General features: G+C 33.7%; 5 protein-coding genes across 5 annotated transcripts; all 5 read right to left on the bottom strand.

Annotated features, from left to right (window-relative positions):
- Positions 1-10: 10 nt before the first annotated feature.
- Positions 11-2,837, bottom strand: LOC132275201 (F-box/kelch-repeat protein At3g06240-like). Its single transcript, XM_059776619.1, has 2 exons — positions 2,431-2,837; positions 11-2,199 (listed from the first exon to the last, which is right to left on the bottom strand). Exon 2 carries the CDS (start codon positions 1,736-1,738, stop codon positions 626-628), a length of 1,113 nt encoding a protein of 370 aa, XP_059632602.1. The 5' UTR covers positions 1,739-2,199; positions 2,431-2,837; the 3' UTR covers positions 11-625.
- A 1,529-nt stretch (positions 2,838-4,366) lies between these two features.
- LOC132275200 (F-box/kelch-repeat protein At3g06240-like) lies at positions 4,367-9,322 on the bottom strand. The gene is made up of 3 exons (XM_059776618.1): positions 7,967-9,322; positions 4,937-5,019; positions 4,367-4,722 (listed from the first exon to the last, which is right to left on the bottom strand). Exons 1-2 carry the CDS (start codon positions 9,199-9,201, stop codon positions 4,983-4,985), a joined length of 1,272 nt encoding a protein of 423 aa, XP_059632601.1. The 5' UTR covers positions 9,202-9,322; the 3' UTR covers positions 4,367-4,722; positions 4,937-4,982.
- A 4,986-nt stretch (positions 9,323-14,308) lies between these two features.
- Positions 14,309-14,842, bottom strand: LOC132273151 (F-box/kelch-repeat protein At3g06240-like). The gene has a single exon (XM_059774175.1). The coding sequence runs from the start codon at positions 14,840-14,842 to the stop codon at positions 14,309-14,311; it is 534 nt and encodes a 177-aa protein (XP_059630158.1).
- A 2,934-nt stretch (positions 14,843-17,776) lies between these two features.
- On the bottom strand, positions 17,777-18,913 carry LOC132273150 (F-box/kelch-repeat protein At3g06240-like). Its single transcript, XM_059774174.1, has one exon. It carries the CDS (start codon positions 18,911-18,913, stop codon positions 17,777-17,779), a length of 1,137 nt encoding a protein of 378 aa, XP_059630157.1.
- Positions 18,914-20,438: 1,525 nt separating this feature from the next.
- LOC132273149 (F-box/kelch-repeat protein At3g06240-like) lies at positions 20,439-21,542 on the bottom strand. Its single transcript, XM_059774173.1, has one exon. The coding sequence runs from the start codon at positions 21,540-21,542 to the stop codon at positions 20,439-20,441; it is 1,104 nt and encodes a 367-aa protein (XP_059630156.1).
- Positions 21,543-25,988: the final 4,446 nt, after the last annotated feature.

Genomic DNA, 25,988 nt, shown 5'->3' with positions numbered 1-25,988 from the left:
GTCTCTGGAAGATAGGTTAATCACACAAGTAATTGATTTTAAATAAAATATTTCAATACAATGGGAACATGTTATTCTCTAATTAAAATTCAATTCTGTTGCAATTTGATCACTATAATTTGGAGTCCCTCTCTAAATGGGATTCAAATGCATTCAATCATTCATTTCTTCATTAATTGCAAAAGTTGCTATTATGGATGAATAGAGTTCGATCAAACTACTATGACTAAAAATAAAATCATACACAAAATTATTAGATTGGATAATTCACTGAAACTTTCAAAACTTACAAATTAATACAAGTACAGAACTACAGGGTCTCCTTCTACTTCTTTTGTTTGTTTAATTTAACAAAATTGTTTTACAACTTAACCAACTTAATTGTTAAGCTTGCTGTGTCATTATGCGAAATAATCATCTTTCAAGAGCTAGTGTACAAGACACACCAATAGGCGAGCTGCCTATTGAACTGGAAGGTATTCTGATTTTACCTTTGAGTGCTAATAAGTGGAATCGGACATTAAATAGAACTAGAAAAGACATTTATATATATATTAGAAACTAATTCATTCATCCTAAATCATGTTCAAAAAATAAATAAATAAATAATCATTCATCCAAAACTTCATTTTATTCTTGATATTGCCTTTGATTCACCTCCCATGATGGGCGATACGAGGCTCTCCATATAGGCTGCTTTCACAACAAACGTTTTAGTATTAGTATCTGGCATACCCTGGAGTACAAAATTCCTACATGTTCCCTCTCTTGTGTTGTATAAAACCAACTCCACAAAGTCTATCAGTAACAAAGCTTCATCGTTGTAGAACAAAGCCAATGGCTCCATAAACCTATGGTATGGAGCTTTAATCTCCACTTTAGTCCAGGACTGCTTCACTCCGTATTTCTTCATTATAAGAAATTCATGACCAGTATGTGGTAGTGGTAGTATACAAAGACATCCTCCAAGCAACTTCACTCTGGACAATTCACTTTTAAAAGCCGAAGTGGAGAAATCAGGCAAAGGAATCTCCCTGAACTTTTCATCTATCAAATCAAAAGCAACAATCGCTAACGGCTCCATCCATATTGTGTCCAACAAAAGCCAATGGAGGGCACCATTCAGTAGTGTTCCAGAAGCTACAGCAAGGCCATGGTAAGGGAAATGTTGAACAACCTTTTTCCAAGAATCACTTCTCAGTGAATAAACGTAAAAGCCATCTTTATCTTCTTTCACCACTTTGTAATCGTCAGTAGAGTGATCATAGCCAAATCCATGCTTATACCGATCATCAAAGTAACGAAAATCGCCATATGGTTTTATTTCCTTGTATACTCTGGTGGAGAGATTGTATAGGAATAGTGAACCTCCTGCATAAGTGAAGCATACCAACCCATTTGAAGAACCAATGAACTTAAGCTTGGGATGAGACTTGATCTCAAGAATATGATCAATCTTCTCAGCTGCGAGGTTAAACTTGTAGAGTCGATGGTCATGGAAATCGCACCTAGCAATGATTATGTGCAGTTTTTCGATACTAAGATTTGTGATTGATTGGTGAAGGTGAGTTGTAATGAATTGGGGTGCGGAGACTAAATTGAGCCATGACTTGCATACGCACCTCAATCGTAAGAGAGACTTGACTGGCAGTTTTGAGAGTATACCGGTGACGACACCATAGGGAAGGTAAGGTATGATCGTCTCTTTGCATGATTGATTTCTTTTCTTTGCCTCCATGGCTTTGGCTTTCCCTTCTTCTTCACTATCTTACGTCTCTACTTCTTTTAATAATATACTACGTACTTTGTGCCAAGGATATTATTGTTACACACAAAACCATTCAATATAACAAAGTTCTTCTAGGAAAAGGATTGAAGAAGAGAAGGGATGAACATAAAAGAATTTGAATTCTTTTATTAATTATTTAATCAATTCATAGAAGCTAGAGTTCTTGTGGAATAACAATTTGCTTATAAACAATATCAATCCTTATATAGGATATTAAATATACTGCTAAATAGCTATCCCTCTATATCTTGTATACCAACAAAAGCAAGATTCCCCCCTAGCCATTTTGTCAAACAGTTGTAATGCTACTACAACCATAAACCTTTCTTCGCTCAAATTTACTCTGAACATATTAAACAGATGTCTATATTAGGGTTTATCCCTTTCTTCGCCGAACTTACTGCACTCACCTGACTCAAAACCCGTAAAAATTCAATTAATCATAAACCCTACCATAATTGAGCAACAAACAAAAGGAAAATGAAAATTGCAATACCAATCAATTAAAAGCATAGATCACACAATATATGATGCTATATAAGTAAATGATCAATAGAGTTGACAAGTTCCACCATATACCATAAACCCTAATATAGAGTAAAGTATATTAACAAGTTCCGCCTCCGTCGGTCGGTGGCTACCTTATCGAAGTGATGGGTATGGATGTCCTCCAGCATTAGAGACGAGGCCTGCTTCATCATCGTCTTTGAGAGGTTGTTCATCTTATTCAAAGCTTTTTCATCCTACGTAATTTGCACTTGTCCGGCTCATAGAATTGGAACCTTAAGAAATAAAATTGATGGAATTTGAAAAAAATAATTAAGAAAATTAAATCAAAATTTTTTCAAATTTTAATTCTAAAGCTCCAAGTCGGCATCTCAAGGTTACTTATTAATGGATAATGGATTGAATCAAAGAAAAAGTTTTTTTTTTTTTGGTTAATTGTTATTTTCTGTCCTTATACATGACATTTAGTAAAGAAAATAAATAAATAAATAACATAGAATTTTGAATAAACTTGATGCAAATATATATAGGGTAATTTACATAAACCTTTTTATATGGTTTGTCATAATTATATGGACCTCTTTTCTTATTTGAAAAATTACTCACCTTCTCTATTTTTTAAAAAATCTTACACGGCTAATTTACTAAAATTTATTAAAATATCCTTAATTTATTATGATAAATTACTGAAGTACCTTGTGTGTGTATGTGTATTATACACACACACATACATGGAGAGAGAGAGAGAGAGAGAGAAATTAAATCTTAAACTGTTTGAGAAAAATTAAATTTTAATCTTTTTTATATTGTTTTGATTTGTTTAATTGTTCTCAATAACTTTGTATTTTTGTAATTTAATTTTTAACTTTTTTGATAAAGGAGTTGAAATTTGGTGATTCTCAATTGAAAGAAGTCGTATAAATATTTGGATCTTAGGCATGTTTTCGGATGAGTGATCTTTGCATCTCACTGTTTTATTTATTTCTTTAATTATTCATTTTGTATAATCTTTTACTACTATCATGTTTTTTTTTTTTTGGGTACTACTATCATGTTGTTATCCCTTCTTTTTGGTATTGCTTTGATTTGTTCAATTGTTCTCAATAATTTGTATTGTTGTAATTTAATTTTTAACTTTTTTGATAAAGGAGTCGGAATTTGATAATTCTCAATTGAAAGAAGTTGTGTAAATATTTGGATCTTAGGCATGTTTTCGGGTGAGTGATCTTTGCATCTCACTGTTTTTTTTTTTTTTTTTTTTTTTTTATAATTATTTTGTATAATTTTTTACTACTCCGCTCATATTCTTTTATTATTATTTTAAAAAAAAAGATTATTTCTTTTCTTGTGCGAAACTCGAAGACAAAGCAAAGATGATTATGATGAGACAGCTCCATTAGTATTTTGTTTTCATTCATTTTCTACACTTTCATTCTTTCTTTTCTCCCAAATTTTATTTTGATTTGAGTATGATTTTATTGATTTTACTTGTCAATTACATTAAGAAAAATAATATAATTGACGTTAAACGCGCTTTTCTCATCTACCCATGCAAACAACTCTTTGGGATCCACCCTCTGTGACTGAAGAACCCTAAATCTTCTGCAAAAACTGGAGACAAAGCAAGGATGATGACGAAATACAGCTCCATTAGTATTTTGTTGTTCATTCATTTCCTACACTTTCATTCTTTCTTTTCTCCCAAATTTTATTTTTTTCAATTTGTGTCACAAATTAACCATTTGAATGCTTTTTTTCATTAGGGAACTATTTGATGGGGAGAAAAAATCAAAGTATCATTAATTTGGTTTGGAGATCCTTTGTTTCAAAGAGAACAAAAAACAACAGAGCAGTGAGAGGAAAGAGCGAGAGGAGAGATGGAGAGAGCAGTCTGGAAGGAAAAATAAATGCCTCAAAGAACAGTGACACATCAGGCAAAGAACATCTCCCCGAATTTTTCATCTACCAAATCAAAAGCAACAATCGGCCCCATCCATATCAAGTCTCTACTTCTTTGAATTAATACACACACACACACACACACACAGTACTGCTTTGTGCCAGGGATGCTTCACAAAACAATGAACAATTTTGAATCCACTAAGTAATCTACTCCCATTACATGTATTTGTAATAATAATAATAATAATAATAATAATAATAATAACAATAAAAGAAACCTGTCACATTACAAAAACTAGAAAAACAATTTGATTTTTTTTTATTTATTAGTTTTGTATCTCCAACTATGTAACTTCTGCCTTGTACTTGATATTACACAAGTAAGAAAACAATCAAATGATTAAAGAACAATCCTGCTTAGAACTGCAAGTAACTTTTTGTATGCAGGGATGCATAGTACGTGCAGGGCCTGGTGTTAGCCTGGAGGTATATCACCAAAATTGAAGAGAGGTCACATTTGAGCCCTGCAAGTGTGCAGTGTACAACACAGTAGCACACATAAGAGATGGTGGAAGCAACTAGTAATTACTAATATGTAAAGACAAGGAAAGCTCACAAAAATTAATCTTTTATCTAGTTGCAGAAACTTCACTTGCAAAATTGGAGCTCAGCTCAACAGCCAGTGTCTCCAAATACATTTGGCTGGAATATCTATATAAGTATCTATAAATGACCAACCTAATCACAATGGCAGCAGTAGTAAAACGATCACATCTCGGGCGGATCAGTGCTCCCCAACTTCTTCACACTCATCTGCATAACTGAGCACAAAAAGAGGGAAAGAGTAGTCAGGTGTTTATCCAAGAACATAGAAAAGAAGAATTACATCCATTTGAACAGTTAATAAATAAAATATGCCTATTATGTTTTATATACACAAAAGTGACTCATTTATTATTTTTTTTTTCCAGAGCCTACCCCAAGATTGTAGCTGTAATCATTTTCGAAGTATTGTTTTAGTTCTCTTGGGATGACTCAGGTAAAGATATATTTACAACCCTACCCCAAGATTGTAGTAGTGGTCATTTTCGAAGTATTGTTTTATTTCTCTTGGGATGACTCAGGTAAAGATATATTTACAACCCGACACATGCACTAGGATCAATTGAATGGTCACAGGCGAATGAGAGTTGGTTATCCAAACTTCATCAACTTAATTTCGTGCAGTACATAGGAACAAAAAGTAAATAATCGTGCACGGGCATATTCATGATACTCAAAACCTTCTTCCCTGAATCCTTCTCCTTGCCTTGCATATAAGTACCCCCAAATTGATTCTCGGGGGAATACTGAACAATGATAAAAGTAAATATTTTTTTTTCAACTAACATACAACTAACATTACAACAAGACAATAATTCTAAAAAATAGAAGTGAAGTAACAGTGCAATCAAGATTCTAAACCAGACGTCATTATTCACGAAAAATTATAATAAGAACAATTAAAAAAGACAACATGTTCATAAAATTACAATAATAAATTTAAAGAAGAAGAAGAGAAGAAAAAAGGTTACATGTTGTAAAGCAAAAGCTCTATAATTTATTATTGTACAAGGGAAGAGCAGAAGAGAATAAAAAGGTACCAGAGTACAAGAAACAAGACTTTAAAGAAGAAAAAGAAAAGAAAAATGAGAGAACTTTGAAGGCGGAAAAAATTAAGGTTTGCTTGAAGAAAGGGAATGTAAATTTTTTAAAAAAAGAATATCAAAGGAATTTGAAGAGTAAAAGAAAAAATAAACGAAAAATTAGAAACACTTTTAGAAATTGAAATTAAGGGGGTTATAGTATAATTTCACAAATACAAGAACACAAAAACAACAAATATACATTGGGAGCCTACATTGGCTCCGCCCCTGAATACCTCCCCTATTGCATTTGTTAGTGACTTAGTTCAATGTTCTCATAATAGTGTACATGGATTTTAACAACTAAGGACCACAGCAAATGTGGTTCCGTCAATACAACAACAGAGTCAATAAAAGTTGGAAAAAAAGTAAAAAATGATAAATAATCATTTGAAATGCTTAAAAGATTACAAAGATTGAATATGTTTCCTAAATTCTTTCTATTTTTTAAAAAATATTTAATGAATGTGAATTATATATATATGCGAGTGTGTGTCTGTTTTTATTTTAAATAAATAAATAAATACAAGTCCTAGATTCACATAAACTGTGAAATGCCCAGCAGCCAAACAAATTAATACATTTCCCAAGTAATACAACATCTCCCAGAAAATCAAGAAACCCCCAAACCCACACCCGAAAGGGGACAAAAACTTTCATGGCAGCTCTGTAATTGGGCTTCTCACTAACCACAAATAAATAAAGCAAAATTATCTGCTTAACTTGGGGGAGGGAGCTCCACTCTTTCAAAAATCTCTCCATTCCTTTGTATCCTCACAAATTAAAGTTGTCCTCCAGAAGAGCACCTCAATATTCATGAACTTAAAAGGCTCTAAGACCAAAACTGAAAGAACTTAGAAACAACGAATCATGTGATTAGTTCCTCACCACCTTAAATAAGATGATAAACTGATTCTGGCTCTTTCTAACATGCTTGTGAAACACATTTGGAGCTTCTTAGATGTGTAATGCATTTACCACGAAGAAATTCCACAGACAGTGGAAATCAACATACGGAAAACTGAATAAAATTGAAATAATAAAGCAAAAGGCACAATTAGAACATTCTATTACCTCTTTTCAATTTTCATCTCCATTCGTTTTTATTTTCATTGTTATTATTGGTTAAAGTTGGATGAGATTAGGCTCTCCCTATTCATACTAAGTAATTAAGTAAAAGACACTCTAAACAGTCATGTACAACATATCCCTGATTGGCTGATTGTTATTTCCTTTTTATTAGCACAGAACTAGTCTTATTCTCACTGAAAATTCTATAGAATATGACCTTCATTATAAATCATACTGGCTTCAACTACCAAATAAACTTGGTGTCTACTAAGCAAGAATCCATGCAGTAACCTCTATATTTCATGCATTAGATACAAATTCTATAGTACTTGAAGTACAGAGAGGCGTTATTCTAAGAAGTGCACTTCTTGTATTAAATTGGTATACTTGAAGTATACAAAGGCATTATTCTAAGAAGGTCACTTCTTGTATTAAACTGTTATCCCTATTCATAAGCACATCATCTTGCATGTTTCCCTTCACTAAACCAAGAAAAACATAATTAATTACCAATTTAAATGAGTAATATGACTCGGTGCCTGATGGAAAGATCCATTCACAAATTCAGGCTACCCATGGAAGGTCGAATACCATAGGAGAACTTGTGATTCCTTCTCTAAAAATTGAGCGTATATACCTTAATTAAATTTCCCTCAAATGAAACACTTCGACAATTAAATTGACTAATACCAATGCTTATTTAAATGAGTGATTATAACTAAATCCAATTATGCCAATTTAATGGCCATAAATTGAAGTGCAAAATTATGTATTTCAAGGAATAATATTGCAGGCGGAGAGGCAACTTCTCCAATGAAATTGAGTACAACCAATTTTTACCTAAAAGTGTGATTATAATAAAATCCGAATATGCCAACTTATCCAACAATAGACTGAAGTACAAAATTATGTATTTCAAAGGCAACTGTATTAAAACTACTACAATAAACCACCACTACATAAACTTAAAGAAGCTATAACTGGAAAAGAAAAAACATTTTATCATGTTTACCTTTGACTAGCTACACATTGCCTCCTTTGACTAGCTAGACATTGCCTCCTTTGTCTAGGTTGACATTGCCCCCTTTGACTAGCTTGGCATTGCCTCTTTTGACTCCGTGTCTCATGCACCATGATGGGTGACACAAGGGTATCCAAATAGGTATCTTTGTAAGATAAAATGACCCTAGCTGGGACACCACAAAGATCAAGATCTCTATATGTTCGTTCTCCTGTGTTGTACAAAACAAACTTTTCATGGTCCAACTTCAACAGAACTTCATCGTTCTTCAAACAAGCCCATGGATACACATTGCCAGGATGTGGGATTGCAATCTCAATTTTAGTCCAAGACTGCTTCACTCCATATTCCTTCATTACCAGAAATTCACGAGCACACATTGGTAGTATACAAAGACATCCTCCAAACACCTCAAGTTTGATTGTCCGACGATCAAAATCAACACTGGATAAATCAGGCAGGGGAATCTTCCTGAATATTTCATCTACCAAATCAAAAGCAACAATTGTTAATGGCCGCTTCGAGGTAATCGAACAGAGCCAATGGATGGCTCCATTCAGGTGTGTCCCAGAATCTTTGACAATGCCTTGATAACTGAAGTCTCCACCGATTGATTTGATTGGGAAGTCTTGAACTACCTTTTTCCAAGAGTCAGTTCTTAATGAATACACATAGACCCCGTATTCGCTGCCTTTCAACACTTTGTAATCATCAACAGAGTGATCATAGCCGAACCCATGTATGTGAAAATTTGCACAGTGAGGCAAATTGAAGTATTCTATTTGCTTGTAGACTCTCGTCGAGAGATTGGATACGTAGAATAAACAATATAGTTCCTCTTGAATAATCATGTTAAAGATTACGCATACCAACCCATTATGAGAACCAATAATTTGGGGCAAATCATGAGGCTTGTGATCAAGAATGTAATCAAGCTTTTGTGCTACAATGACATTATCAAAGGCTCCTAAGTTTGCTGTGTAGATCCAATCATTGGTATCAAACGTTGTTAAGAGTATGTTTTGTGTGGGACTTTTGATTGATAGATTGAGGTGATTTTTAATGAATTGGGGTTGGGAGATTAGAGAGAGCCATGATCTGGAAACGCACCTGCATCGCAACAGAGACTTTGCGGGCAGTTTCAAGAGTATTGAAACGAGGAGGTCGGGTGGGAGGATAGGCACTGCCTTTCTGCCAGATCCAGTTGTTGTTCTTGAATCTTCCATGGCTTTGGCCTCTGATTTATTCTTCTTCTTGACTCTGCTTTTACTGATTTACTCTGAATCAAAGTACCAGTCGACAACCTCTCAACAATGAGATTGGATAGGTTTTTGGTAATTTATTAGGAGGAGGATTCTAGACTGACTGCTTTTCTAGGCTGAAAATGCAAAATACAAATTTACCCTTTCATTAAGGAGAAGCACCAAGTGTCGAATCTCGGTAATACTTTCTTAAATTTTCAAGTAAGGAGTATCTTATCTATTAAAGTAAACCTACCTATACCTAGGCTTCAGCCAATGAATACCCCATTTGCTTTAGGGTAAAGTGCAATAAAAAAAAAATAATAATAAATAATAACAAATAATAATAAAAATAATTCTTAAATTATTGTTCTTTTGTACATAACTCCCGGAACTAAAAATTGCCTCATCAATTATTAATTTGTTATAATTAAACTTAAACCCAATCACAAAAGATTATTTTATCATTTTTATTAAAATTTTAATTTCTTATTAAATTATTTTTATTATATTTTTCTTATGTAAATATTAATTATACTATTTAATGTCATTTGATATATTTGTTCATTTAAAAATTTTAATTCTTAATTTTTTAGTTTTAAAAGTGAGATAGTATCACTACACTACAATGCCCTTTTTTTTTTACACCCTACCAAATTTAACTATATTATGATCTTATAATACCAACTTAAGGGTTGACACAACTTTTTGGATAGATTTGATGGGTCTGTCTTTGTTGATGATTTGAGGAGTTATTTTTATTTGCCAAATTTTATACTTTAGGATTTGAAAATTCTCTCTTTTTTTAATGTTAAATATGTCAAAATTTTTGTATGAAGTCTAGACAGAATCAAATTTCTTTTAGGTTTCAGAGTGAACTATCCATCCAATCAACCGGGTAATATATCAAACCTTGTGAATTCAAAGCTATTCATTGCTTCCTGTAACATTCATAACTTCAGCAATAATGCATGTCCTAACAAATAACTAACACACACGGGAAGCCAGGAAACAAAAGTTATAGTGTTATTAATTATTATAAATATCATATAGCTATAAGTGGAAGAAAAAAATAAATAGAAAAAGAAAAAGACATAAATTTTAGGATAAAATACAATAACATTTTGAAGATTTATCAAAATGACATCCAGATACAAGTTATTCTATTTTGGAACAATGACAACCCTTATAAAATATGTAAAAAGTCAATTTTATCGTTCACTATTTTATTAATTTTAATTATAAAATATCAAAATGACCAAATTACCCTATCTAACTTCTCTTTGAAGCCAATCAATTGTGGCCGACGGCAACCATCACCACCTTCTCATCAAGGCATAGTGAAGTTATATTCCAGAGGAGACCACTTCAAAAGCAATACTCAACCCCTTGAAGAGTTTTGAAACCAAAATTGAATTATATGGATGGACAGAAGTAAAACCGTAAGATCGAACAGTATTAACACCCTCAAAGAGTTTTAGGACCAAACGAGATTACTTCACAAACACTGGTCCGGAACAGAAAGAAGACAGTCCAATAATTCACAGATAATGCAACATGAATCACTAAAATGCCATTATGTCTGATATAAAATTGCTTCTATCTGCTATATATATTTCACAGTAACACACTTGTTAAGATTTTTTTCTACACATTAATCATCCTAAATTCCATTTGTTTGCCTCTGTCACATTTTTGAAGATGGGCGATCGAGACTACCTACGTAGATTGTTACATGAGAATCCTCAACTTTGACTGGATCAGGCAAGACAAGATCCCTATATGTTTCCTCTGTGATGTTTTTCTTTTTTTTTTTTTTTTTTCTTTTTTTCTCCTTGAATTTCCTCTCTGATATTGTATAAATCTTTCTTAGTGCAGTCACTCAACAGCAGAGTTTCTTCATAATTCCACAAACCGTATGCCTTCGCCTTCGATAATATTGTGAATTTAATATGAAGTTTAGTCCAAGACTGATTCACCCCATATTCCTTCATAACTCAAAATTTTTAATTAGAATACGGTAGCATGCAAAGGCATCGTTCAAACACCCCTGGTCAGAATGCCTCATCAAAATTGGTGAATGAAGTAGGCATGGGAATCGTCCAATCTTTCTCATCCACCAAACTAAAAGCAGCAATCCCCGATGGCTTGTCTGAATCCTTTTCGAACCAAAAGAAATGAAGGGCTCCATTCAGCTGCTCCCATTAGCTAAACTAACTTCATTAATGCACTTAGTAAAGTTTTCAGCTTTTCTTCAAGAACCAATTCTGAGTGAATATACATGGATGCCATTGCTGCTTAGTTTCACCAATTTATAATCATCACAGCAATTTTCATAGCCAAATCCAACTATGCCACCACGGGGATCGCAATCTGGTATTTGCTTCGACTCCCTCGTTGAAGGATTGGATACATATACGAATTTAAAATCTACCTCCAGCATCTCGATCCATGGCAAGAACCAACGATTTCACACTCGGGATGAGGAGGATTGTTCTCAAATGAAAAATCAATCATTGCTGCTGCAATGTCACTACCCGCTGATTCCAAGCTTGCGGTGTAGAGACGGACTGGGGAGTTGGGAGTGGCCATGAGTATCTTCTGTGCTTGATTATTGGACTTTTTGAGTGATTGATTGAGGTGGGTTTTGATGAAGTGGGAGTCAGAGATCAAAGAGCACCATGAATACTTCAATTGCAATAGAGACTTGATGGGCAGTTTTGAGAGTATTTCGACAAGTATATATTGGGGAAGGTAAGGCAAAGACATGGCTTCTTCTTCGCAAGAGTCATGATTTATGTTACGGGCCTTCTTCATCGCCATGGCTTCAACCTTTTCTTCACGATAATTCAACCAACTTTGCTTTAGAAAAGATACAGGGTCTTATAGAATTCGTATATCATGAAAGAACCCTAACCGTGTAGGTAACCTTCGGAAACTAAGACATAAATTCGATCTCCCAAAATTGGTAAGAAATAATTTTTTATTTATTTTTATTTGTGTGTTCTTTTCCTTGACAAAGTAGGGGAGGGAAAACTCCAACGCGGAGTAATCACACCTACTCCAGTAACTATACCAACTAGAACACTGCTAAACAACAAAAGTTTGGAACCATTCAAAATTGAACCCTTCAAAATTGAAAAAACTAAATTTTCGACGTTAAACAATAGGGGAAGAGCTGTGGAGTTTTGCGGGGAGTGGAACTGAATTTTGTGGGTAACAATATTTTTTTTATGCGGACCTAGAAATTTTGTTGAAGGGTGCCATTGAAGAATAAAAAAATAATATTTTTTCAATAAATTTAAAAATATATGTAAGAATTTAATTTTTGTGACTTGTTCAATCTCTAACATGTGTTGGTAAAATTGGTGGATTTATGGAAAAAATATATATATAAATCATTATTTTTTATTTTATTTTACCTTAACAAGAAATATACTTACATATCCATTTTAATAAATATAAATAGATAAATTTCACCTTTGCTTGACGCAACGGATCCGTTGAATTTATTACCCCCTCTAAAGCTGAGGGGGGATTTCAAAGAGTGAAACTGAGAAGGGGTTTTTATGGACTTTACCCTATTTTTTGCATGCCCGCCAGGACACATGAGGCAGATCCATGCATTTTCTTTGTCAAACCTGTCCACGCCTGCATTCTTGGCCGGGGATGGTTTAATTGCATCAAAAAATATTTTTTGGTTCTTGCACATAATTGTTTTTTTTTTTTTTTTTTTTTTTTATCTTTGAAAGTTCAATTTCATGTATATACAAGTAAGTATAAACAATTGTCCGGGCCGAACTGGATCCATGCATTTATGTTTTTGAACCATGAATGGGGACATATGGGTTAGACCAAGACTAACCCATAGCACCAAAAATGCAGTAACAAAAGACTCCATATATAGGTGAGCCCCCAAACCCACAAAGAATCGGATGAAGTCATCAGAATAAATGATCTTCACAGCAATCCTGATTCATCAAATGCAGGGATTGAGTCGACACTGCGCGCGTATATAGATCGGTCTGTGTGGGGCTTACGGTGTCGTCACAGAAAGGAGAGAGTGTTGTCACATAAAGGAGAGGTAGGTGGAATAATATTATCAAACAGGGAGTGTAGATGAAATTTACTCTATATAAATCATTATAAAAGGGAATGGATGCTCTTTAAAGAAATTTGACTCTAAACATTTACAATCATTAAGCTACATCACAATTTAATTAATTAATAAATACAAAATATTATTGTTTGGACAAAAAAAAAAAAAAAAATTGAACTTGTTTAAAAAAAAAATGGAACTTGTACAAATAAGGACTTCGGAGGAAATTGAATAATGAATTGACTAATATATCCTTATAATAAAATAATATATACGTGGTATACAAATAGATAATGTGTATTTATATATGCATTCCATAGTATGTGTGTGTATATATGCAGAACGTAAATTGAAACAAGTTGAAATTATGATGGCTCTGGAAGAGAAATTTGAAGTGCCAATCGGAGAAGAGGGTGCTGCAAATATGGCAACTGTTCAAGAAGGCGCAGATCTAATTGAGAAAGTGAAGGCAGTTGCAGCATAGGTTGAATCACCTTCAAGCCACAAATTTAGCATGTAGTACTTCAAATTGATCTCTGTATGCGTAATAAAGGAGTCCTAACTTGGAATCATTGAATTGTTTTCTTTCGCTTTGGTTTTTGTTTCCACCAAACCTGAGATTTTGTTGTAGCTGTGATTGCATTGTTGAAGGGCTGCAATGGAAAATATATATACATGTTTGATCCCGAACACCACCGTCAAATTTTAATTATATGGATAGGGAGGAGTAAAACCGTAGGATGGAATAGTATTCACACCCACAAAGAGCTAGTTTTAGGACCAAACAAGATGACTTCACGTACACTAGGCAGGATTAGATAGGAGGCAGTCCATTAGTGTAAAGATAATGCAATATGAATCAGTAAAATGCGATTATGGCTGATAAATATTTGCTTCTATCTGGTATAAATTTCAAAGCAACACACCTGTTAAGATTTTTTTTTTTCTACACATAAATTATCCTAAATTACAATAATTTCATTTGGTTCTCTCTCACACATTTTTCATGAGAGGTGATACGAGACTATCTACATATACTATGGCGTGAAAATTCTCATCTTCCTTGGCCTGATCAGGCAAGTCAAGTTCCCTATATGTTTCCTCTCTTATGTTGTATAAAACTGAATTAGTGCAGTCACTCAACATCAAAGTTTCTTCATAATTCAGGTAAGCGAATGCCTTGGTCTTTGAAAACGGCACTGGGACTTTAACATCAACTTTAGTCCAAGACTGCTTCACCCCATATTCCTTCATAATCCAAAAATTTAAATTACCATATGGTAGAATGCAGAGACATCCTCCAAACACCCCTAGGTTTGATGCCTCATCAAAATCGGTGAATAGAGTAGGCATGGGAATCATCCACACTTTCTCATCCACCAAACTAAAAGCAACAATCCCCGATGGCTTGTCTGAATCGTTTTTGATCCAAAGGAAATGAAGGGCTCCATTCAGCTGGGTCCCATTAGATAAACCAAAAATATCATTGTCCATAGGAATGTCTAAAACTTTTCTCCAACAATCCATTCTCAGTGAATATATATAGATGCTATCGTTTATTCTTTTCATCAATTTGTAATCATCAGAGCAATGGTCATGGCCAAATCCGATTATGCCACCTGGGAGGTCGCAGTCTGTTATTTGCTTGGACTACCTCGTTGAAGGATTGAATACATATATGAATTCAAAATCTATCTCCACGCATATCAACCCATTGCAAGAACCAACGATTTCGATTCCAGGAGGATTGTTCCGAAACGAAAAATTTAGCATTGCTTCTGCAATGTCGGCTGATCCCAAGCTTGCGGTGTAGAGCCGGACTGGGGAGTTGCGAGTGACCATGAGTATCTTCCGTGCTGCTTGTGTATTGGAGTTTTTGAGTGATTGATTGAGGTGGGTTTTGATGAAGTGGGAGTCAGAGATCAAAGAACGCCATGAATTCGACACGCACTTGAATTGCAAGAGAGACTTGACGGGCAGTTTTGAGAGTATTTCCACAAGGAGATGTTGGGAAAGGTGAGGCAAAGGCATGGCTTCTGCTTCGCAAGAGTAGTCACGATGATTTGTGTTACGGGCCTTCTTCATCGCCATGGATAATTGAACCAACCTCTGCTTTAGAAAAGATACAGGGCTTCACAGAATTCGTAGATATCCCCTCCTTTGATATATATTCCCTGAAGCAAACTACACTAAATATATATATTTATATATATACTTAAATACATGAAAGAACCCTAACCGTGTAGGAATCCTTTGGAGACTACTAAAACATAATTTCTATCTCCCAAAATTGGAAAGAAACCTAAATAGTAACAACTACTAAATATAATTCTAATTTTTAATAAAAAATTGAAAATATTCAAAAATATAAAAACTAAATTTTCGAACCTAATTAGTAGTATTGGGGAGTTATGTGCCAATCCTAATTCACATCAACGTGATCTTATTTCATTACAATAAAAAAAAAAAAAAAAAAAAAAAAAAAAAAAAAAAAAAAAAACAAATTAATAATTAAATGTTAAAGTTCTAAAAACAATAAAAGCTTATGGTTAAGCTCCTTTCAATTCCTTTTGCGTCCAGGGAGCAATTCTATTAAGGACTGGAGATAGGAGTCGCCTCAGAATTTTATTTATTTATTAACAAAATTATTTTTATTTATTTATTTATTTTGTTAAAATCTTAAAAATTCACCCACCCATTTTTTTGAAATACGCAACTATATAGTCGTGTTATTCGGACACGTATAGGCAATTTTTTAAATTCTACAACTTAATAATAATGTTTCATGAAGTATAAAAGTTTTGAACAATGATAGTTGTAGAGGGAAAAATTCCCCTCCAACAAAATCTTCCACGTTATTAAAATAAGGTATTACTTCATTTGTTCTCCAATAGCCCATCAAAGCTCAAATTTGATCAAGTTCAAATTTGATCAAGCTCAAATAAAGTCACTATCAACCCAATGTTATTGATATTAACCTCTCCTAAAAAACCCATCCGGTCTATTCACATTATAATCCAAGTCCCGTTCAGATTAATCAAGTCCTGCTTAACAAATAATCCTTTGTATAGGAAAGCACTATCCGGAAAAGTCCTGCACAGTAAAGAATCCTATATGGAAAGAAGCTTTGCATGGGAAAAATCCTGCATGGAAAGAATTGAGGATTTCGCTATATTTTTATATATAAATAGAGGCTTAGACCTCCAATAAAGATCATCGAGCATTACAAGCTTTTCTCTGAATTTTTTTGGTTATTAATTGTTCTTTATTTGAGTGAGTTGTATTTATTATGTTCTCCAATCAAAGTATAAGATAAGTCTTTAAAAAAGGATTTGTAATTTTTTATTTTTTTATTACTCACAAGAAATTCATATATCTACTTTACTCTTTAGAGATTCTAACTCTCCTTATCCACTTTGAAAGATAGGAAGGATATCACTGAGCCACAAAGTCTTGGTAAAAAAAAAATTAGTAATTCACACATAGGACAAATAATGGTAATACATTAAATTTGGAATTGAAAACATACGAGTTGTCCTCCAGAGATAACTTGTTTTCGTATAACTAAAAATGCAAAATTGATCAACCCAACAAGAAAGTATGCAATAAGAATATTATTTACTATTTGGTATCCCAACCAATTCATAGTCATATTTTTATTTTTTATTTTTTTGGTTGAAGCTGCCATTAGAGGACCAGCGAGTCAGCGTCAAACTATTTTCAATTGAAGTTTTTTCCTGAAAATAATATATTCAAGTGAAAATGCTGCCATTGGAGGATCAGCGACAGGTTGTTTTCAACTGAAGGACCAATCAACTTCATATAATTAAAAGATCAAAATAGAATGACACGACATATTTCCCAAATATAGCTTCACAAAAAGTTCCTCAATAAACCTACTAAAATAAACCATTATGTGTTACATGGAATTAGAATATAGAAAGGGGACAAAAAATACCATTTATTATATGGTTTACCTTCCTACAAAGGATCCTTGAAAGATGAGGAATCCTAATGTTACTGTGTGCAAGTCGACCATAATTGCACTTCCAACAACTTTATTATACACAACTTAAAGTATAAGATTAGTCTTTAAAAAAAAAAATTAGTATAATTTTTTTGGTAATTCACACAATAGTACAATATAATTTGATGTATAATATAATTAAAAAAAATAAATTACTCATCAAATTATATTGGCTTCTCTGAATCCTTTTCCGAACATATAACTATAATGAAAGATCCTAACATCATAAGAAACCTATTCACACCCTCAAAAGAGTTTTAGGACCAAACCCAACAACAGAGACTAGCCAAAGCAAACAATATATGCACCTTTACTCCCTAGCCACCTTAAACTACACATACAGATAGAAAAAGCAAAAAGATCGATAGAAAGAAGGCAGTCCAATAATTTAGAGTGTAGTTTGGTTTTCTTTTTTCTACACAACAATCATCATCCTAAATTTCATTTGTTTGCCTAGGTGATACAAGACTATCTACATAGATCATTGCATGATGAAAGTCCAGATCACATTCTTCCATGTTAGGTATGACAAGGTTCCTATATGTTCCCGCTCTTTTGTTGTATAAAACCAACTTACTCCAGTGGGCTAGCAACAGCAAATCTTCATCATAATTCAACAAAGCCAATACCTGCAAGCTATCTGGAAATGGGTTTTTAATATCAAATTTAGTCCAAGACTGCTTAACCCCATATTCCTTCATAACCCAAAATTTGTCATCGCGACATGGTAGTATACAAAGGCATCCTTCAAACACCCCTAGTTGGGGTGATACATCATCATAACCGGTGAAGGAAGTAGGCAAAGGAATCCTCCACAGTTTCTCATCCACCAAACTAAAAGCAGCGATCTCTAATGGCTCGTCTCGATAGTCTTTCAAACAAAACCAGTGAATGTCTCCATTCAGCTGTATCCCAAAATCTAAAACATTAACAGTGTACTTGGGGAAGTCTAGAACTTTTCTCCAACAACCCATTCTCAGTGAATATACAGAAATGCTATTGCTGGTTATTTTAACCAATTTGTAATCATCAGAACAACGGTCATAGCCAAATCCAACGTTACAAAGAAAATTGCAATCTGGTATTGGCTTGGACTCCCTCGTCGAAGGATTGAATACATATATGAATTGAAAATCTACCTCCAGGCATATCAACCCATTGCAAGAACCAATGATTTGACACTGAGGATGAGGATTGTTTTGAACAACAAAATCAATCTTTTCTACTACAATGTCATTACTGGCTGATCCGAAGCTTGCGGTGTAGAGACTGCATTGGTAGTTGGATTTGGCTATGAGTATCCGCCGTGTTTGGTTTTGATTGAGGTGGGTTTTGATGAAGTGGGAGTCGGATATCAAAGAGCGCCATGACTTCGACACGCACTTGAATTTCAACAGAGACTTGACGGACAGCTTTGAGAGTATTTCCACGAAGACTTGTTGGGGAAGGTAAGGTATAGGCATGGCTTCTTCTTCGCATGAGTACTCATGATTTGCATTCTCTGCCAAGGCTTTTGTGTTGAGTAATCGATCCAAACTTCGCTTTAGAAAAGATAAAAGACACAGGGCCATATTCGTAGTAGTAATTTGTTACAATAATGATCTGATCTCGCTGCTTCTGATATATTATATATTCTCTGAAACAAAGTGCCAAAGTAGGCTACGGCTAAGTCTTTGAGTCCTAAAGGGATTCAAACAAAGTGTCAAACTAGCAAGGGCGGTGACAATTAAGGCCCAGCTATCCCTGCTTATTATACGTACTTACCTAATTTTGTTATTTTAATTTTACCAAATTCTTCCCCCTAAAATTTCCGATTATTAAAATTATCTAAGTTTTCTTTATTTCCATATTTACTTTGCAAATTCCTTTTGATTTCCTATTTAAAAAAAAAAAAAAAATCCCTTTCTTCAATTAAATTCTTATTTTTCTTGTTCCTTTTTGTTTGCCAACCCTAAGTGCGGATATCACCTCCATACCCTCTATACAAATGGAGGAGGTCAAATTCAGTAGATAAATTACACGATTCTATCCTTTGATTTGTTATAATTACACAAACCTCTCTTATAATCTTAAAAACTATTTTGACCTACCTTTTAAGGGAAATTTTGTAACATGAACCTTCTTCCCAGACTGTGAGATGGACTAACGGAACTTCTTTTACCAAAATACCCTCAAATAGTGACTTATAACTACAGTGAGCCCATATATCTTACTATGAGGCTCAAGTCTTTGTTTGGGAAAATAGACCATATAGGGTATGGAGGGAAATAATTTAACACCCATATATGTTATGGTGATAAATGTTTACAAATCAATCAATGGCAGTGGGTCAACGCTACCAGATCCACGAAGGTTTCATTAGTAATCAAATTAATCAACGGCAAAAAAAAACTCTTGCTCATCATCCCGATATCAAATATGACGGCTTGTATACCCTCACAAAGGTAAGGTTAGGTTGTCAAGCTAGGGAATAGTAGTGGGAGGGCGCCTAAGCATCCCAATGAGCAATGGCCATCTTTTACTGGATTGCAACATATGATTGCATTTGTCGCCGCTTGCCTTCCCCTAAAAGTGACCACATTCTGACCCACAATTGCACAAGAAACTACTAGTTTTGAAGCATGCCTACTTTTCTGGTGGTGTGGGAATAAATGCATTCTTACTTTTGTGATGAGATATAAATCGATTGATGGTACTCCCTGAGCCAAGGAAGATTTTCTAATCTATAGCCTATGCAGAGTGAGCAATCAAATCATTGCAAAAGGAGTGTAAATGCAGCTCTGTTTTTGTGTTTGCATCTCAGAATAATAGTGCAAAATCCATCTTCCATCATTAGCACTAGGTAGCGAAATAAGGAGTGGTCGTGTAAATTCCACAAATTAACAATATTCCTTGACAATGCAGTCCCCACCCACCTTTAACTACTGCACAGAGAAATAGCACATAATAGAAAGAAGGCGGTCCAATAGTTTAGAGAGCTTTTAATCAGATAAAATGCAATATGAATCGGTAAAATGCCAATACGGGCGTTAAAAACATGCTTCATCTGGTATAAATTTCACTTTATTTTTTCTACCACATCAATCATCCTAAATTTCATTTGTCTGCCTCACACATTTGTGCAGGAGATACGAGACTATTTACGTAGATAGTTATAGTTGCATGAATATCCTCATCTTTTTCTGCGATGTCAGATACGACAATACTCTCATATCTTCTCTTTCTGTAGTTATATGAAACTAACTTAGTGCAGTAGACTATCAACAGCAGAGCTTCATCATAATTCAACAAAGATAATGACTCCAAGATATCTGAAAACGAGTTTTTAATAACAAATTTAGTCCAAGACTGCTTCACCCCATATTCCTTCATAACCCAAAATGCATCATCACATGGTAGTACACTAAGGCATCCTTCAAACACCCCTAGTTGGGATGCCACATTAAAATCGGTGACGGAAGTAGGCATGGGAATCTTGCACAGTTTCTCATCCACCAAACTAAAAGCAGTAATCTCAAATGTATAGTCTGAATCATTTTTCAAACAAAGCCAGTGAATGGCTCCATTCAGCTGCATCCCGTTCCCGAAAACATTAACACTGTACTTGGGGAAGTCTTGAACTTTTCTCCAAGAACCAATTCTCAGCGAATATACACACATGCTATTGCTGGTTATTTTCACCAATTTGTAATCATCAGAGCAATGGTCATAGCCAAATCCAATGTCACAAGGGAAATCGCAATCTGGTATTTGCTTGGACTCCCTTGTCGAAGGATTGAATACATATATGAACTCAAAATCTACCTCCATGCATATCAACCCATTGCAAGAACCAATGATTTCACACCGAGGATGAGGATTATTTTGAACTACAAAATCAATCTTTTCTACTAAAATGTCATTATTGGCTGATCCGAAGCTTGCAGTGTAGAGACCGAATGGGGAGTGAGAAGGGGCTATGAGTATTCGCTGTGTTTGAATATTGGACTCTCTTAGTGATTGATTGAGGTGAGTTTTGATGAAGTGGGAGTCAGATATCAAAGAACGCCATGACTTGGACACGCCCTTGAATCTCAACAAAGACTTGACGGGTAGCTTTGAGAGTATTTCGACAAGAAGATGTCGGGGAAGGTAAGGCAAACGTGTGGCTTCTTCTTCGAATGAGTCATGATTTGTAGTCTCTGCCTTCTTCATCACCATGGCTTTGCATTGAGTAATTGAACCAAACTTTGCTTTAGAAAAGATAAAAGGTACAGCGCCTTGATGTGATCTCTGCTCTTGATATGTATATTCTCTGAAACAAAGTGCCAAAAGTCGGTTATTAGTTGACCCTTTTGCATCCTTAAGGGATTCAAAGAAGAGATAAAGGAATGCAAATTATACAAACTATTCTTTAATTCTAAATTGAGTTTAATAGAGATTGGATAAATAAAAGACTCTTTTTGAGAAGGCATAGGTCTTAACAAGAGAGAACTCTATGTCTACTTTAGATATATAATAAATATGTAATTTATCAATCATATTATTTTCTCATTCTTTTTAATATATATTTTCATATTAAGATTCACATTTTTAATAGACAATTAACAAAAACTACCGCAGATAAAATTAACACACTTTATAATGAAATCTTTCTACGATTTGAAATAATAATAATAATAATAATAACTTGTAAAGTTCAAAGAACAACAAAAGCTTCAGTTAAGCCTCATTCAATTTCTCCTGTTCCAACACTTTGATCAGAGGCATGACAGCATAAAAAAGACAGAACAGAGAACAGAACAGAAAAAGAAACATCAGGACAGTCATATATATGGTTGCAAACACCATGCCATCCCAAATTGAAATGAAATTATCCAAATCTCTATAAGAAGGTAATCCGAACTCCTCAAACACATTTAATAGTTGGTCATAAAGACAAAACATAAATCATTACTAAAATGTCATGAAAACTCACTCTCTTCCTCTCCTCCCATACATCTGAGAGACAGTGGGTTTGCACGTAAGGAGAGACAACATCATGACCAGTACTCACACCATTGAAGAGTTTTGAAACCAAACCTGAACGTTACTATAAAGAAGGTAGAACAAAGCACCCTTACCCAAGCAAAAACAAAAATAAAAAATAAAAATCCCAAAAAAGTAGTATTCTTGCTTCTAGCTAATTTCTGAAAAATTCAACCTTTGGGGCTGTGTGAGAGTGCCTAACTGGCCGTGAAAGGAAAAATCTATCTACTTCCATGTAAGACAAACTTATGCAAACCAATAAAATCTTTGCATCTTCTCTAAACTTATCCAGAATACTTCACAATAAACTCTCAATAACAACTAATTTAAATACTACGGTTTGATAAAAAGGTTCCATTTATTCGTCCAGGTTTTGCTTCGTTTGAAGGAAAACACAGAGAAAGAAATATAAAAAGATTCAAACTTCTGGACATGACAATCAGAAAAGCCATTAAGGTTAACAAATATTATATGGTTATAAAAAAATAATCAAGCACCAAATTTGCCCATTCATCCTAACTTTCAATGTGTCCGCATCTCATCCTGTGCAACTTGGACAACCTCATAAATGCACTTGAAAGAACATTAAGTACTATAACTTAAAGTATAATATATGTCCTTCAAGAAATAGTAATGTACACAGAAGGTAGCACTATTTGAAACAACAATGGCAAGTCGTTGTCTGCTACATGGAATTTGAAGGCACGGTGTCAAGAAAGAAAAACCTATGGAGTTGTCCACCAGAGAAGAGCCCTTCCCATACCCTTAAAGAGCACACAAACCAAAATTGATCAACCCCAACACACCAACAAGAACAGAAGGACATGGATTACTTCCTTACCAGACATAGAATACAATATAATATATATGATGAACTAATTTAATCTCCCCAGCTACAAGATTTTATTCTAGGCTTCTAGCTATTGTTCAAATGAAAAATGCTGGCATTGGAGGACCATGGGAGCAATAATCTGGTTTCAATAAAAAGACCAATCTACTTCCATATAACTAAGAAATCAATATACAATGACATAACATAATAGCATATATCCCCATATAGCTTCACAAAAGCTCCTCGATAGCAACCAATTTCCAATCCTACTAAAATAAACCATTATGTGTTACAACTTACATGGTACTAGAATATAGAACAGGAAAAAAGATACCACTTATTATATGGTTTACCTTTCTACAAAGGATCCTCATGATGGCGATATGAGGCTCTCCACAAAGATTTCATGGTTAAGAAGAAGTATATGCCCATGTTGGAGGGCCTGAAATACAAGATCCCTATGTGTTCTCTCTCTCTCTTATATTGTATAAAACTAACTTGTAGTCTATCACTAACAGAACTTCATCATTTTTCAACAAAGGCAACGGCTTGATATCAAAATCAAACATAATATTGGTAATCCCAATTTTAGTCCACGACTGCTTCAAGCCATATTCTTTCATTATCCAAAATTCACGACTTTGAAATCGCTTTATACAAAGGCATCCTCCAAGCGCCTAGGGTGAGAGCAGGCGTAGGAACCATAAACTGCTGCTTTCGATCCTTATTTAAATAAATCCAATGAATGGCTCCATTTAACAGTGTACCAAAACTCGACCAATATGGGAAAGTAAAGCCACCACTGTAAGGAAGACCCTGAACCACTTTCCAAGAATCACTTCTTAATGAATACACATGGACATAATCTCTGTCTACTCTCACCAGCTTGTAATCATCAATGGTGTGCTCATACCCAAATCCATATGTAATATAAGTTCCCTTGGATTGGGAGTTGATTATTAATGCTGGTATTTCCTAGGAACACTCTCCGGTTGAGATATTTAATATATAAAAGCAACATAGTTCAGACGTTATGCATACCCAACCATTACAAGAACCAATAATCATGAGTCTAGTGTGAGGCTTGTTTCCAAAAATATAATTAATGTCTACTTCTACCATTGTTTTGTTTTCATGATCAGATGTTTGGAGGTTGATGGCGTAGAGACGATCACCAGGATTTCGAGTGTAAATGAGTGTTCTCTGTCTTTGGATGTTAGGGTTTGTGAGTTATTGATTGAGAGGTGAGTTTTGGAAATCAAAGAGAGCCATGACTTAGAAACGCACCTGAATTGCAACAGAGTCTTGACGGGCAGTTCTGAGAGTATTTGTCCGACGACATCTATGGGAAGGTCAGCCACCTTTTTGCACGACTCATTTATATTCTTTGCCTTTTTCATCGCCGCCTTGGCTTTGTCCTCCTCCCTTCCTCTTCTTGCTATGTAATCTATAGCGATGCCATTAGATGATCATTAGATCACTCCTTTTAATTGGTTGATTCTGGAGTAAATCCCTCAACTCTCCTTCTCTTATTTATTTATTTATTTTCAGCAATTTTATCCTTTTTTTAATTAAATTTATTATTTTTTATTAAATTATTTTATTATCTTTTCTCTTATTTAAATATTAATTATAATATTTATCTTAATTTTATTATTAATATTAATTTATCACAAAAAAAAAATTAAAACCGTAAATTTCTAAAATGATTATCTTATTATAGAAATTTTACCATTTATAAAAAACTTATTATACGCAGTTTAAGTTATTTACATAAATTAAATATCTTATTTTTCATACAATATATTTATGAAAAATTAATAAACTACTTAACTTAATATTTTTTTTTTTAAATAATTATTTTCAAATATTAACGTTGAATTTATATAAATTTAATAAAGAATATGTTATCAAATTATTATGATTATTTTTTTCATAATTTATTTTAATAAGAAAAATAGGTTAAGTGTAATTTAATATGACATTATGGTCATTTAATACAAAATAGTTATTGGAACATTTTACAAATAAATGTAATAATTTAGGAGATATTATAAAAAAATATATTTCAAAAGAGTTATTTAAATTCGAACATAGTTCAAAAGAGTTTTTATACTTTACTCTTTAATTTACTTAGAGTTGTTAGTAAAATGGGATTGTGATTTTTGTTTAAGAATTTTTTAAAAGAATAAATAATATATTTTTCCTAATTTAATTCTCTTACTATGGCCATGGGGTGAATCTCCGAGTGATAAAACAAACTTCCTTTTTACTTTTTTTATATTGACTTGTATAAAAAATAAAAACAAATTTAGTATCAAATATCAATAATAATAAAAGAATATTTTATTAATAAATCATTACTCCAATGGTATAACTATAACATCTAATCTGTCTTCTCAGTTTTAAACTATTCACTTAGTAGACCAGTTGAAGTCAAATTCTCCAATTAAAAAATTTATTAATTTCTTCCCAAACCCCTAGATTTGCATTGATTTGGCTCGAACTAGGTATTTGAACAGTTTTTTTGTGCGTATCCTATAAGCGACTAATTGTATTTAATAACTAATATGTGTATGATCTAGGTTGGACCGCATTTGCTTACAATAAGAGACTTTTAGTTGAAATTAATCGTACAACGCCTACCACCAAACAAATGAAAAAAAGGGCCAAAAAATTAAGTTAATATATTCCTGAAAATCAAGAACGGCGAATTATCAGAAAAAAATAATAATAATACTCCAATGTGTAAGCTGGGCGAGGTACGTCGGACTAAAACCCTCCTTTTTTTTTTTTTTTTTTTTTTT

Source organism: Cornus florida, unplaced genomic scaffold, assembly GCF_030987335.1.
Source record: "Cornus florida cultivar Cherokee Brave unplaced genomic scaffold, ASM3098733v1 CherokeeBrave_3.0.0_Hap2_Chr09, whole genome shotgun sequence".
Classification (NCBI taxonomy): domain Eukaryota; kingdom Viridiplantae; phylum Streptophyta; class Magnoliopsida; order Cornales; family Cornaceae; genus Cornus; species Cornus florida.
Note: the sequence above shows the minus strand (reverse complement) of the source record. Positions and strands in the feature narration are given on the sequence as shown.